The sequence below is a fragment of the Callithrix jacchus genome, chromosome 16 (genome assembly GCF_049354715.1).
Source record: "Callithrix jacchus isolate 240 chromosome 16, calJac240_pri, whole genome shotgun sequence".
Taxonomy (NCBI): domain Eukaryota; kingdom Metazoa; phylum Chordata; class Mammalia; order Primates; family Cebidae; genus Callithrix; species Callithrix jacchus.
The window spans coordinates 33,358,431-33,374,415 of NC_133517.1; the positions used below are offsets into that span (position 1 = coordinate 33,358,431).

The 15,985-nt window shown below is 39.7% G+C and overlaps 1 protein-coding gene across 26 annotated transcripts in view; it reads right to left on the reverse strand.

Annotated features, from left to right (window-relative positions):
* The window catches only part of TMEM67 (transmembrane protein 67), an 88,132-nt gene that overhangs the window by 16,694 nt on the left and 55,453 nt on the right, over positions 1 to 15,985 (reverse strand). For 22 of the 26 annotated variants that reach the window (XM_078352690.1, XM_078352698.1, XM_035276433.3 and 19 more), the window contains 3 exons: positions 15,369 to 15,471; positions 13,286 to 13,428; positions 11,054 to 12,340 (listed from right to left, as the gene is read on the reverse strand). In XM_078352690.1, coding sequence (XP_078208816.1) covers positions 12,260 to 12,340; positions 13,286 to 13,428; positions 15,369 to 15,471 — 327 coding nt within the window. In that variant the 3' untranslated portion in view covers positions 11,054 to 12,259. Of the gene's footprint in view, positions 1 to 10,684; positions 11,014 to 11,053; positions 13,108 to 13,285; positions 13,429 to 15,368; positions 15,472 to 15,985 lie in introns of those variants that run through there. The other 4 variants (XR_614516.4, XR_013527903.1, XR_001907616.4 and 1 more) reach the window with 3 other exon arrangements.

Genomic DNA, 15,985 nt, shown 5'->3' on the forward strand with positions numbered 1-15,985 from the left:
TTTGAGACCAGTCTGGCCAACACAGTGAAACCCCATCTCCACTAAAAAAACACAAAAAATTAGCCAGATATGGTAGTGTGTGCCTGTAATCCTAGCTACTTGGGAAGCTGAGGCAGGAGAATCACATAAATCTGGAAGGCAGAGGTTGCAGTAAGCTGAGATTGCATCACTGTCCTCAAGCCCAGGAGACAGTGCAAGATTCCATCTCAAAAAAAAAAAAAAATATATATATATATATATATATATAATATTAGACAGGCATGGTGGCACATGCCCATAGTCCCAGCTGCTCAGGAGGCAGAGGCAGGAGGCTTGCTTGGGAGCTGAGTCTGGAAGGCTGCAGCTGCAGTGAGCTATGATTGCTTCACTGCACTCCAGCCTGGATGAGAGTGAAACTCTGTCTCTTTTAAAAAATTAAATAACCACCCACGGTGGCTCATGCCTGTAATCCCAGCACTTTGGGAGGCCGAGGTGGGCGGATCACCTGAGGTCAGGAGTTCGAGACCAGCCTGACCAACAATATGGAGAAACCCCATCTCTAGTAAAAAAAAAAAAATACAAAAAAATTAGCTAAGCACAGTGTCAGATGCCTGTAATCCCAGGTACTCAGAAGACTGAGACAGGAGAACCACTTTAACCCAGGAGACAGAGGTTGCAGTAAGCCAAGATCATGCCATTGCACTCCAGCCTGGGCAACAAGAGTGAAACTCTGTCTCAATAAATAAAGAAAGAAAGAAAGAAAAAGAAGAAGGGGAGAATGGATATTCCATAGGCAACTAGCAACATCCTCCTACAGGTTGATTTATTTTGAGGTAGTAATTCAGGGCTTTGCTGCAGCATACTCCATGCTACGGGTCATGTTTAAATGGCAACTTTTTCACATATGTTGTCTGAGCTTAAAATGATGTACTTTTAATAAATTCTGCCATGTTTGCCTTTTCAATATTATTATCTGCCGTTTAAAAATATGTAAAACTGGCTGGGCGCAGTGGTTCATGCCTGTAATCCCAGCACTTTGGGAGGCTGAGGTGGGTAGATCACCTGAGGTCAGGAGTTCGAGACCAGCCTGGTCAACATGGTGAAACCTTGTCTTTACTAAAAATACACAAAAATAGCTGGGCGTGGTGGTGTGTGCCTGTAATCTCAGCTACTTGGAAGGCTGAAGCAGGAGAATCACTTGAGCCCAGGAGGCAGAGGTTGCCATGAGCTGAGATCGCGCCATTGCACTCCAGAATGGGTGACAAGAACGAGACTCCATCTCAAAAAATCATAGTAAAAAATACAAATAAAAAAATATAAAACTAAATTTTAGGATAAATGACATGTCCAAGAACAAGTGGGCTCAAATGAACATTAATCATCTTCATCCAGTATTTTACATGTAGAAGGTTATCAATTGACCTTAGAGAAAGAAGAGGACTTGAGACCATTGGGCTTATAAATGACACAGAAGCCCAGAAAGTGTAATGATTTAGGTGAGGTCTAGTCATCAACAAAGATAGGACAAAAATCTAAACTTCTGGATTTCCTGTTCAGTGTACTTTCCACTACCCAATTAAATGTATATCTAACCTTGGAGCCCATTTCTTTTGGGAGGAAGAGGAATTGAGTCACGCGGCTTTCACTTTATCCCTATCATTTCAGATTCTTTCCTAACCCACTTATTTAGAGTCCCTCAAGACCTGAATAACAAAGTTTGTTACTTAATGACTTAATGAACATAAACATGTCATTATGGAATAAGTTACACTCCCAAAATAGTACAAATATAGAAATGAGTCTATTACGATCTGATTAGTCTCTGACCCTTGAGTTTATTCTGCCTGTTAGGCAATTAGTTTCAAGATTTCTTATTTCAGTTGTCAGAGCTCACCATGATAGGAGGCCAAATAGATAGCCTCTTTCGACGTTGTGATTTTGTATGGGAAGGCTTTATCTGTACACCCAAATGGTCAATTGAGAAAGGATGGTGCAATCTATGTGGTCCATCCCTCCTCCAAGAGAGATAACCTCTCTTAGCATCCCTGTCTCATTTCCATAACACATATGCAGAAGGACTTAAATGTCAGGGAGCCACTATTATTTGAGTAGCTCTAAATTATCTAAAAATTCTTCACTCTTGAGCTGAAATTCATCATTTCATAGCTTTCATTTATTGATGGTAGTTCTGTACTTGGGAGCTATATGGATGTCAAACCCCATTTTCCTGGGACAAATGTTTGAAGAACACCATTATGGTTCTGGTTCATTTTTTCTCCAGTTCCTTCTATTATGCTTCATGGGCATCTTAGTGTCCTTCACTATCCTGAACACCATCCTACCAATAAAATCCAATTATCAAAGTACCTAGACCCAGGCATGTTCAGAAGCAGAAACAATACCAAGAATAAGGTGTGCATAGCACCCAATAGGGCCATTTCCTCCTTTATTTTGGACACTGAATTAATGTGGCCTTAAATTACATGAACAGTCTCATCCCAGTGTTGTTCCCTATTGAGCCTGTGGTCAGATGAAAAAACTATTACTGTTTTTCTGGAGCACTGTCATTACACCAGCTCTCCTTCTCCAGAATGTCGCACCTATACTCACCTCAGGCATACCACAGAAGCAGTCAAAGAGGTAAATGTGTCACATTGTTTTGTGGCTGTCAAAATAATAATTCAGTTGTAATGACACACTGCATTTGTTGTACACTGGCCTATTCCAGGCACTGTGCTAACAACTGTACCTCTATTATCTCCTTCAATCCTTATGACAACACTCTTGAGGAAGATATTATCCAGGCTGACAGATAAAGAAGAGGCTCACAGGCTGGGCATGGCAGCTCACACCTGTGATCACAGCACTGTGGGAGGCCAAGGTGGGTGGATCATTTGCAGTCAGGAGTTCCACAACAGCCTGGCCAACCAACATGGTAAAACCTCATCTCTACTAAAAATACAAAAAATTAGCTGGGTGTGGCTACTTGAGAGGCTGAGCTGGGAGAATCACTTGAACCCAGGAGGCAGAGGTTGCAGTGAGTCAAGATTGTGCCATTGCACTCCAGCCTGGGTGACAGAGTGAGACCCTATCTCAAAAAAAGAAAAAAAAGAAAGAAAAAAAAAAGAAGAGACTTATAGAGATGGGATAGTTTGCTAATGATCATATGCAAAGGAAATAGAGAAGTTGGGGATTCAAAGACAGGTCTGTCAGAATTCAAAGCCTTTGTCTTAGCCATAATTCTACTGTGCCTCTTTATCCTAAGCATACAGAAAAAAAAAGTGATTAAATGATGGCTCTTCCTGCAGCTTTATAACTGAGGAGCGCAGACAAAATAAGAGAAATGGGTTTGGAGTTCTATTTTGGTTAGAGTATAGGACAGATACTCTTGTGCATAAAATCTCATAGCCTTTTATCCTCTGGGAGTTAAAGCTAAAGTGTTCTAGTAATTCACAGAAATATTTAAAATGTCAATTTAATGAGTGTCCTTGGCAGCTGGCATTGTTGTGCTCGTATAATACCAGGTAGCTAAGAATAATACATGGAAAGGCATCTAAATTCTTATTAAAATATCAAAAATCAAAGCACAGTGCCAACACTGGCCACGATTATCTCCAATCAGCTGGCTTGATTTCAAAGCTCAGTAAGTGACATAAGAGGAAAAAGAGCTCTATGATTCATTTTAAAACCTTTTTTTTTTAAAGCCCTGGTTTGCTACCAGCTGTCCCTTAACTCCATACAATGAGAGCAGCTGCAAAAGATAACTGCCAACATGAAAACATGATCAGAATAGTAGCTGACCCCAGAAAGGAGCAGACCTTTCCCAAACAGGATCAGATCATTGACTTTGGCTTTGTGCTCTGAGTTTTGTCTGTCACCCTTCTAGGTAACAATCCTTTGAAATTGTGTAGAATGATGGCTTTGAGAGAGGCTCTAAAACATGAGAACTGTTCAGTGGATGGAACCACATTCAGCTAGCTAAAAAAAAGAAGACAAAATCTTTGTCTGTTTGCTGCAGTGGGGAAGACTGAAAACCTGAATTAAATGGGATAAGGCACTTCGTTTTTTCTTAATTTGAAACTATATTCTTGACTCTAAGTAAATCCCTTTTTGAATCCGGTCAATTCTGTCAAATGGCCAATCTAGACAAGGATGCCCCCATATCAGAGCCTTTGCTCATGCTGTTCCTTCCATCTGGAACATTCCAGCCTCATTCCTATCCTGTAGTCCTGGCAAGCTACTGCTCTTGCTTTATGTCTCAGTTAAAGTATCTCTTTCACAGGTCTTTCCAGACTACCCAAATGATCATAAATATAATAGTTTTTATGTTCTTGTACCCTATAGGTAGATTGTGCTCTATAATAGGCAAAAAGAATGCCCCCTACACCAGCACCCCCCCCACACACACGCACATACACAAAACCCAGGTCCTAATCCCCAGAGCCTATGAGTATGTTACCTTGCAAAGGGGACTTCACCAATGTGAGTAAGCTAAGGATCTTGAGATGGGAAAATTATCCTGAATTATCCAGTGGGCCCAATGTAATCACAGAAGTCCTTGAAAGTCAGAGAGCGGGTCTTCCTTAGAGCCTCCAGAAGAAGCCCAGCCAGGCTGACAAGTTTATTTTAGTGCAGTGAAACCCATTTCAGATTTCTGCTGCCCAGAACTGTAAGATGATACTTTTATGTTCCTTTAAGCCACTCAGTTGTGGCAATTTGTTACAGAAGCAATAGGATAAGAACACAGGACTTATTATGCTTTTATTGACTTGTTGTTCTGTCTTTTCTGTTTAACTATAAGCTCTATAAAAGTAGAGGCAATGTCTCATCTACCTTCTTATCCTTAGCACCTAGTATTCCCTTTGGGGAGACTGTATATAGAAAAAGGGCATTATATACTTTAGGTAAGAGTTTGATTTTTAAAGAGATTTTAATGTAAATACGTATTTCATTAAAATGAAGGGAAGGAGATTCCAGAATCATTAGATAATTCACTGTTAAATTTTTTCTGAAGCATGATCTGTTTTGTGACCCTAGTCCCTAGGAGATGGATGAAAGCATATCATCACTAATTTTAGCATTAGATTCCCTAACTTGGGTGTAAAAAACTCAGCACTAGATTTAGAATGCACTGTAGTCATCTGAGCTGCCCAGCACTCTGATGTGATAAAGGGCAAGATGACAGAAGTTAGGAGAGGGACAGTAAGTGAAGGAGGACGGAGAGAATGGCATTTCTCTTGCCATCACAGTCCTGTGAGCGCACTTACCTTTGAGCTAATCAGAAGAGCCCCAGCCGGGTCCTGAAAAGCTTACTGTGCGCTCCACTGCCACCTGCTGTCAGCCATGGGTTTGGTCAAATACAAACTGCAAAGGCTTCAGGTCTTCCTGTCTTGAAGATTCAGGATAGACCAAAAGTTATAAATGAATGTGAATTCCCTTACTTTACGTAGTAAACAGTATGAAACTTCTTTTGCTCCACACATTCTTGGCCACACATGGTATTTTTAAGTTTTTAACTTTTAGCCATTTTGTTGGGTTTGTAGTGGTATCTCATGGTTTTATTTTGCATTCTTATGACTAACAAGGTTGAGAACTTTTCACAGGTGTTTATTGGTTGTTTGGAAACCTTTTGAGGGATGGCTACTTAAGTCTTGCCCATTTTTCTATTGTGTTGTCTGTCTTCCCTATTGATTTGATGACTTCTTTATTCAGGACAGGATGCTTTGTCTAATCTGTTTGTAATTTTTTTTTCTTATATATATTGAGGTTTGCCTTTTCATTCTTACAATGGGGTCTTCTTCTGATGTTCAGTGTTCCTGATTTTAATGTAAATTTCAAATTTACACATAAATTTACATAAATGTAAATTTAACACAAATTGTAAAGTCCAATTTATCAATCTTTTCTTTTATGGTTCATCTTTTTTGGGTCTTGATTTGAGACAGACAGGGTCTCACTCTGTCACCCAGGCTAGAGTTCAGTGTGTGATCTTGGTTCACTACAACCTCTGTGGGCTCAAGCGATCCACCCTCCTGAGTAGCTAGGACTATAGGCACATGCCACCACACCTGGCTAATATTTTTGTATTTTTGCTACAGATGGGATTTCACCATGTTGCCCAGGCTGGTCTCGAACTCCTGAGCTCAAGTGATCCACCTGCCTCGGCCTTGCAAGGTGCTGGAATTACAGGCGTGAGCCACCATGCCCAGCCTTTTTAGGGTCTTGTTTAAGAAATCTTGGCAGGCTGGGTGCAGTGGCTCACACACAGGTGTGTGATCCTAGTGCTTTGGGAGACTGAGGCCAGAGGATCGCTTGAGGCCAGGAATTTGAGTTTAGCCTGGGCAACATAGTAAGACTCTGTCTCTACAAAAAAATTTAAAATTATCCAAGTATGGAGGCATGTGCCTGTAATCGCAACTACTCTGGAGGCTGAGGTGGGAGGATCATTTGACCCTGGGAGGACAAGACTACAGTGAGCCATGATCACACTACTGCACTCAAACCTGGGCAACAGAGAGTAACCTTGTCTCAAAGCAAAACAGAAAACTAAAAGACCACATGAAAGTCATGACTGTATTCCCTTATCTTCTAGAAACTTACCATTTACCCTTTCACATTCAGATCTAGCATCTACCTGAAATTGATTTTTGTGTAAGTGTGACATAGGGGTATGCATTTTTTCCACTGAGATATTCAATGGAACATCTAAAAAACACTTTTCCCTTACTGCACTGCATGCTGCCTTTGCCATGTCTGTGTATATACATATCCACACACCTGTGGACATGCCCTGGACTTCATTCTACTGATCATCTGTGATCATTTATTTATCCTTGGGCCACAGCCATGTATTCCTTGGAACAATAATACAACAGAAGCAATAATCATCATAAAAATAACAGAAGCAGTTCTTTTTTAAAGCCCACAGGCTACTGTGTGGCAGGCAGTTTGTCTACCGCTACTTTTAGCACACCCAGCAATGAGACAATGTCTTTTTTTTTTTTTTTTTTTTTTTGAGACAGAGTCTTGCCGTCACCAGGCTGGAGTGCAGTGGCGTGATCTCAGCTCACTGTGACCTCCGACTCCCTGGTTCAAGCGATTCTCCTGCTTCAGCCTCCGGAGTAGCTGGGATTACAGGCATACACCACAACGCCCAGCTAAGTTTTGTATTTTTAGTAGAGATGGGGTTTCACCCTGTTGGCCAGGATGGTCTCAAACTCCCAACCTGCTGATTTGTCCCCCTCGGCTTCCCCAAGTGCTGGGATTACAGGTGTAAGCCACTGTGCCCGGTGGATAGTGTCTTAATGTAGTCTCCAGTGGTTAATCTGGGTCTCTCTTTCTGCACTAAATATTAATAGGAACTACTCCTACTATTAGTACTACTACACAGCTTATACTCACATATCATTTACTATGTGCCAGGCACTTTTCTAAGCACTGTACACACAATAATTCATTTAATCTTCCCAATTAAGTCTTTGAAGTAGGTACTATTTATCTCTTTTACAGATGAGAACATTTTTTCATGACTAGGTCAAACTGCCCAGCCAGTAAGTGGTACAACCGGGACTTGAACACAGGCCAGTCTGGCTCCAGGGTCTGTGCTCTCAACTACTACGTTTGGTGCCTATTTTACGGACAATGCATTTGCTTGCAAACCACAACATGCAGCCAGGCAACAGAACAGGAGCACTAGTCTCCAACCTGGTTAAACACCCTATCCACGTGATGGAGATGTGGCCCAACATAAAAACCTTTAATGATGTGACTCCTGTTTTTTCCTTTCCAACCTCATCGCTCCCCAAAACCCCCAAATGTACTGTTCTGTGTTCTTTTACATAGAGATCAGTGAGAAATGACAAGAGACACACGAAAAAGTTTCTTACACTCACAGGTCCTAGAAACAGAAGGCACAGCACACCATGCACAGCCACAGTGGGGAAATCACCCGTCGGGAGGCAGGAGCAGCAGGAGCCAGGGGCGAGCCTGGGCGCTTACTGGAGTTTCCGAGGAAATGGCAAGGCAGAGCAGTAGGAAAAGTTTGGAATAGGCTTGTTGGAATAATTTCAGTGTGCTCTAAACTACAGAGGTTGTTTCTAGTTGCCTGTTACCTGGTCCTGGGATGATTTAAGGATGAAGAACATTGCCTCCAGGGGTTTCAGGGCCAGACAGAGGAGGTGTGGCTCAGGGCTAGTTTGTATACCTAAGGTATGCTCCTACCTGAGTCCTTTGCTGTCTAGAAGAACTGGGGAGTCCCAGGAGGGACAATCACTCCCCAGAAGGGAAAGTTTCTTAAAAATGGCAAAACATCTTATACAGAAAACTTTAAAAATATAAACAGTACATGTACTCTGTGTTCAAATGGCCCATAGTGCTCCAAACTGCCATGTGCTTCTTTGTCTCCAAGTATGTACTGTTGTTCCTTGCTTTGATTGCACCTTTTTTTTTTTTTGTCTTAAAATCTTAGATCAGGCCAGGTGCAGTGGCTCACACCTGTAATCCCTGCTCTTTGGGAGGCCTAGATGGGCGGATCACAAGGTCAGACATTCTTGAGACCAGCCTGGTCAACATGGTGAAACCCCCTCTACTAAAAATACAAAAAAATTAGTTGGCCCTGGTGGCTTGCGCCTATAATCCTAGCTACTCAGGAGTCTGAGGCAGGAGAACTGCTTGAACCCGGGAGGCGGAGGTTGCAGTGAGCCAAGATTATGCCATTGCACTCCAGCCTGGGTGACAGAATGAGTCTCTGTCTCAACAACAAAAAAATCTTAAATCAAATCCACTTCTCTGATATTAAAGCACTGAAGCCTTGATGACCCAGAAGTACAGTTAAGAGTTTTCCTTATATCACACCCCAGGGAATGCAGCTCTTTTCATAATGCTGTAATTATTGGTTAATATACCTGTTTCTTCTACCAATTATAAGACCCTTCTGAGGGGCTGAGGAGTAGAAAGAGATAGAAACATTGTTGGAATGAATGAATGAATGAGTGAGCAAATGAAAGAAACCCTCCCTTTCAGAGACAATACTCTACTCTTCCTGTCTTCTCCACTCTTTATCATGAACTGTGTCTCCCACAGGGGTGTTGTTTTCTTTTTATGTTTTACATGTATCAGTGACCCCTATCTAGGCCTCTTACTGGTGGAGCTGGGGGTGGCTGAGGAAGAAGGCAGGCTTGGGCTGGGCGCGGTGGCTCAAGCTTGTAATCCCAGCACTTTGGGAGGCCGAGGTGGGTGAATCACGAGGTCAAGAGATCGAGACCATCCTGGTCAACATGGTGAAACCCCGTCTCTACTAAAAATACAAAAAATTAGCTGGGCATGGTGGCATGTGCCTGTAATCCCAGCTACTCAGGAGGCTGAGGCAGGAGAATTGCCTGAACCCAGGAGGCGGAGGTTGCGGTGAGCCGAGATCGCGCCATTGCACACCAGCCTGGGTAACAACAGCGAAACTCCGTCTCAAAAAAAAAAAAAAGAAGGCAGGCTCAGAATTTTCATTGGTCAGTTACTGAGATCAGTAATCTGAGTTTTAATATCATATTATTAATTTATTGGCAAGATAAAAATATATTTTGGATCAGATATTTTAAAATAAAAATAAAAATTCCAGCATTCATAGTGTACCCAATGTTAAAAGTACATTTTAAGAACCTAATCCTGGCCAGGTGTAGTGGCTCACACCTGTAATCCCAGCACTTTGGGAGGCTGAGGAGTTCAAGACCAGCCTGGGCAACATGGTGAACGCTTGTCTCTACAAAAAAAGTACAAAAAATTAGCTGGGCGTGGTGGCATACACCTGTTGTCCCAGGTACTTGGGAGGCTGAGATGGAAGGACTGCTTGAGCCTGGCAGAAGTTGCAGTGAGCCAAGATCATGCCACTGCATTCTAACTTTGGTGAGAAGAGTGAGACCCCATTACACACACACACACACACCCTTCCAACAAGTGGTAAGCAAAGGGTATTATTTTCATTGTAGAGATGTAGAATAAAGCTCAGAGATGCCAAATGACTTTGTTCAAGATACCAAAGCTTGTAAGTAACAGGGGCAAAATTCTAATTTGAATCCAGGGCTTCTGTTACTAAATTTGGAGCATTTTTCATTAAGTCACACTGCTCACTGTTCTTTGACTTACATTCATTTCCCCTCAGCTTATATTTGTCAATATTTACAAAAAGGATACATGCTTCATACTTGCAAGAGCTGAGTTAATGATCATTTTGGATGTTCCTCAATGTAGGTAACCAGCAAAACCCTCTCAAAAGGCAGTTAGTTAAGAGAGCAGTGCCAGAGAAGCAAGCATTTACAAATCTCTCATAACCAAGGCCCGGGTCTACAGACGTATTTTAAGGGCTTATATGTTTCTAAGGAGCATACAAAGTGCACAACAGCTTCTAAACAACCTCTCTAGGTTTTGTTTCTTATGAAATGATGAAGAGACATCAAATGTTTCTAGAAAATCAGTAAAATCAGGGATATAAGATTCAAAGTACAGTGATTGCGTACTACAGAAATAAACAAAGGGTAATGAATCTAGTGAACATGCACATGATCATGAAATGTAAATTGTGACAATGTGAACAAAGGAGTCAACAGTGTTGTAAATTGTGACAATGTGAACAAAGGAGTCAACAGTGTATGAAAATCTGAACTAATTTTTATGCATCTAACCAAAATAAAAATATCATACAAAATTAATTAAGAATGATTTTAAATGTTTTCTGTGTTTTATCAGCAAGTAAGCCAATAAATCCTTTATTGTGAAATTTAATACTTAAAAACATTTACACTAAAATTAACTTCTGTGTTGAATGATGGTTGAATTTCTTACATATGCTTCTGAGTGAGTGGTTTTAAAAATCCATGCCAGTAATGTATCTATCTCTGCAGCTTTTATAAAGGCATTCCTGTACTGTGATCCTTCAGACACAGTAGTTTCAAAGACTTTCTTTTCAGTCATCCTCAAGATTCAGGGAAATGTGAAAGATTCAACTTTGGCAACGGCTGGGACCTCTGCCCCAATAATGCTATATTCCTAAATGCATGAGATATACATTAATCAAACAGAAAACAGAAACACCAAATCTTTTAGTATATATTTTCAACTGAGAAAATATAAACAATATTTGTACAGTATTGCATTTTAAGTATTTACATAGCATTAACACAGAAAGCAGTAAGAAACATGATACATTTACAGTATTTTGTTTTTTTTTTTCCTAAGATAGGTCTTACTCTGTCATCCAGGCTGGAGTGCAGTGGTGCTATCTGGCTCACTGCAACCTCCACCTCCTGGGTTCAAGCAATTCTCGTGCCTCACCCAAGTAACTGGGATTACAGGCATGTGCCACCACACACAGCTAATTTTTGTATTTTTTGTAAAGACAGGGTTTCAACATGTTGGCCAGGCTGGTCTCGAACTCCTGACCTGAAGTGATCCACCTGCCTTGGCCTTCCAAAGTACTAGATTGCAGGTGTGAGCCACAGCACCCAGCCTTACAGTTTGTTATTTACAGTCTTTAAACATAATTGAAAAAGCAAAACGGGGAGAGAACTCTTAAAATATTAAGAAATTAAAATGTATAAAAAACAATATTGGGAAAAATGTCACACATTATAGCTTAAAAAATGTAAACTATGTTAGAAATGCAAACGTATTTCATGGAAAGAGTATACTGACCTATACAAAGGAATGAATAGGTATCACTTCATGAGATGCATATTAATCCAACAGTGAATTAATTGACTGCCAGATACGGTGAACAATTAGAATGAGGCAAATTGAATCAGCAATAACACAATTTAAAATTTCTAAGTAAACTTGAAAATATCTTTCAATATTTATTTAACCATAAGCACATAAAACATGAAAATATCCAACTGAAAACTAGTCTTGAACTTGGAATCAAATTATTTTGTCAATGTGAGAAAATTCAGACAGCTCTCAGTTTATAAAATAATCTACAGAGACAAATGATGAAGACTATTTTAATTATCATTAAAAAGTACTATGCTGAAAGCAACATTTAGATTTTTTTTTGCCTCACTGTCACTGTTAATTACTTAGTGTATTAAGTACCACACACAATGGGAAAACAATATTTTCTACTATATCACATTATATATTCCCAAATTATAAAAATAAATCTTTCTGCAAATAAAAAACAAAAACAGAATAGTTTACATTACAAGTCTTAAAATATATGGCAAACTAACCTGATATCATGACACTTTCTTTTGGCCATGATTATACTGAGTCTTTAAGTTATTTATTCAGGAAGTTAAATCAAAAATCTTTGATCCACCAATGTTTTGGATGCCAAATTCTTTTGTCCTACTGTATTACGGATATATCTAAAAATCTGGAAAATTAAAACAATTCTGAATGAAAAGAAATATAAACAAAATGAAATATGCATATCAATAAAATATCTAGATTCAATTAGCTAATTCTCTCAACTATTTTCATCTATCAGGCATCTGAATCCCAGGGTGAAACGCAAAGTTATTTCAAGATGATAATTTCTTTCATACTTTCAAAGCAATATATGTTCTCATTTAGAATAAATTCTTATGAATTAATAATACAAATTCTCTCATGTTCACAGGGATACACTTTAAAATATTTAGAAAGGCAACTTTCTTCTAAGTCTAAAAGCTACGGAAACATCAAAAGAATCTACTCGCTAAGGACAGAATTTCTTCACAATTCTAGATCACTGTCAAGGGCTAATAAATTGCATCTTACTTGTATATATTCTTTGACATAATGGAGAATATTCAGTTGATAATAACAACATTTCAAGAACAGATTTGCCATTTCTTGATATCTCCATTTCAGAGTCCACACTCATATACGAAGTTGCTTTTTATTCACACAGGTAGGGAAGGTGTCAAAGTTGCAAGCTAAAGGGGTCTTCCCTTTGGTGCTGAGCCCTGAGCTAGCTCTCCAGTGCTTGCTTTTTTGTTACATTAACATCTATCTGGTGGAGAGGGTGAAAAGGACTCTAATTACTGTTCACTTGTAGCATCTAGGAGACTAGCAGTTAAGTGTCTTCCTATAGGATTCCTCTTCCAAGCACAATCAAGCAACTTATGCGTTCCACTAGACCCTGGTATTTCATTGACCCTAAAGGACAGAGTGCAGTTGGTTGAAATGTTACTCTTTCTTTTGGTGGGGTTAGTCATATTCTAAACCTTTACAAAATTGTAGTGAAAGCAGACATTGTTACTCTCTGCTATGAAAATAAATATCTACTACTAACATATTTCTCTCAAGAAAATGTAGAAAAATTTTTTAAATTTACCTCTTGTTGTAGATATGTAAGGAAGGCTGCTAAAATAAAATTTTGGCAAGCCAAATCCACCACGCAGAAGAACAGCAGATCAAAAATAAGAAGGGTAGCTTCATTTCCATAATACAGAACACTGCTGAAAGAATAACTTTCATCTATTAAAAAAAATTTAGAAAATATAAATTAGAAATTTTAAAAAGGAACAAGTCTGTGATAAATTTCTGGTGATAAAATTTGGATATTTAAAAACAGCATATTAGAAATATACTATATACAATACTTCATGGCTTACACAAAAATAAACAAAAATTTTAAGATTTGCTACTCTAAAAGAGGTTAAAAAACTCATAAAAAGCAGTTTGTTTGTTTTTTTTTGAGATGGAGTTTTGCTCTTATTGCCCAGGCTGGAGTGCAGTGGTGTGATCTTGGGTCACTGCAACCTCTGCCCCTCAGGTTCAAGCGATTCTCCTGCCTCAGCCTCCCCAGTATGTGGGATTACAGGAATGCGCCACCAGGCCCGGATAATTTTTTTTATTTTTAGTAGAAACAGGGTTTCATGATGTTGGTCAGGCTGGTCTTGAACTCCTGACCTCAGCCTGCCTTGGCCTCCCAAAGTGCTGAGATTACAGGCATGAGCCACAGCGCCCGGCAGCAGTTTTATCTTTTTAAAATTTTTATTTATTTACCTCAGCCTTCCAAGTAGCTAGGATTACAGGTGCTCACCACCACACCCAGCTAATTTTTGTATTTTTAGTAGAGAGGAATTTTCACCATCTTGGCCAGGCTGGTCTTGAACTCTTGATCTCGTGATCCACCCACCTCGGCCTTCCAAAGTGCTAGGATTACAGGCGTAAGCCATTGCACCCAGCCAAAAACAGTTTTAACATTAGGACCAATTGTTGGTAATGAATAACCTTTCTCTATTTCTTTATATAACTAAAGGCTAAATTAATCTTATAAACATTCCCTAAGATAGAGTAAATTAGAGAAAATACCCATCAAGGCACAGAATAGTACATAGTGTTCAAAAGTTCAAGAATTTATCTCAAATAGTCCCCCTAAGGTTTTGCTCTAAGACCTCTTTTCACTCTACCAGTGGGTTTCATCCTTATTGGGATATGAATACCCTTTTTAAAAGATTATGACAAGGCTGGGTATAGTAGTTCATGTATGTAATTTCAGCACTTTGGGAGGCTGAGGCAGGAGGACTGCTTGAGGCCAGGAGTTCAAGACCAGCCTAGGCAACATAGCGAGACTCCATCTCTACCAAAAAAAAAAAAAAAAGCTATAGTCTTAGCTATTTGGGAGGCTGAGATGGGAGGATTCCATGAACCCAGGAGTTTGAGGTTAGAGTGAGCTATTAATATCATCACCCCACTGCACTCCTGCCTGGGCAACAGAGCAAGAACCTGTCTCTTAAAAACAACAACAACAAAAGTCTGATGAAAACAATAGACTATTTCACTAGGAGGAAAAAAAGTATACATATACAAATCTTGCAAACAATTTCAGGGAAATCCAGAGAACTGAAGCAGCCCCTGGATACCGAGTTAGAAACATCTGCTTTATACAAGAGGGCATCTGAAGTGCTGGTTATGTTTTCTCTTAACAAGGGTACTAGTTACAGGGGTATATCCATTTGTGGCTTGTACTAGTAAAGGTTTTTTTGTTTTTTGCAGTGGCGCAATCTTGGCTCACTGCAACCTCTGCCTCTCGGGTTCAAGTAATTCTCCCTACCTCAGCCTCACAAGTAGCTGGGATTATAGGTGCACACTGACAAGTCTAGCTAATTTTTGTATTTTTAGTAGAGATGAAGTTTCACCATGTCGGCCAGGCTGGTCGGAACCCCTGACCTCAGGTGATCCACCTGCCTCAGCCTCCGAAAGTGCTGGGACTACAGGCAAGAGTCACTTCCTGTAATTCCTTTTTTACAAGCTATAAAATTGTTCAATCAAAAGAACAAAAGATTTAATAATCAAAAGATTTTTTTTAAAGCCATAAAATTATTAAATCAAAAGAAAAATATCTATAAGTACTTTTTTTCCTCAAACTTTGAAAACAGTTTTCAAGTTCTGTAAAGGGATTTAAAAGATACCATTGTAAAATATGCTTTTTTCCACTGGTTCCATGAATTCCATTCCAAGAATTCTTTCAAGAAGCAACTTGTCTTTTATAGAGTAATCCATTTCCTTATGAACCTAAAAAAAAAAAAAACAAAGAAAAAAGACAGCATCACTTCAAGAACAGCAGCAGTGAAATAATGCTTTCCAATTAATGTAAAATCAGTGGGAGGGAAAATGAAGAATGAATAGTAACAAAGAAAATCTGTTCTTCAAAAAGATTGATTTTTTTTTTTTTTTTGAGACAGAGTCTCCCTCTGTCACCAGGCTGGAGTGCAATGGCATGATCTCAGCTCACTGACACGTCTGCCTCCTGGGTTCAAGCAATCCTCCCACCTCAGCCTCCCAAGTAGCTGGGACTACAGGTGTGCACCACCATACCCAGCTAGTTTTTGTATTTTTAGTCAAGATGGGGTTTCACCATGTTGGCCAGAATGGTCTTGATCTCCTGACCTTGTGATCTGCTGGCCTCGGCCTCCCAAAGTGCTGGGACTACAGGTGTGAGTCATTGCACCCAGCCAAGACTGAATTTTCTACACTGAAACCTATGTCAAAATTCTCTTTAGGAATGTTTTAAATTTTAAATGCCCTT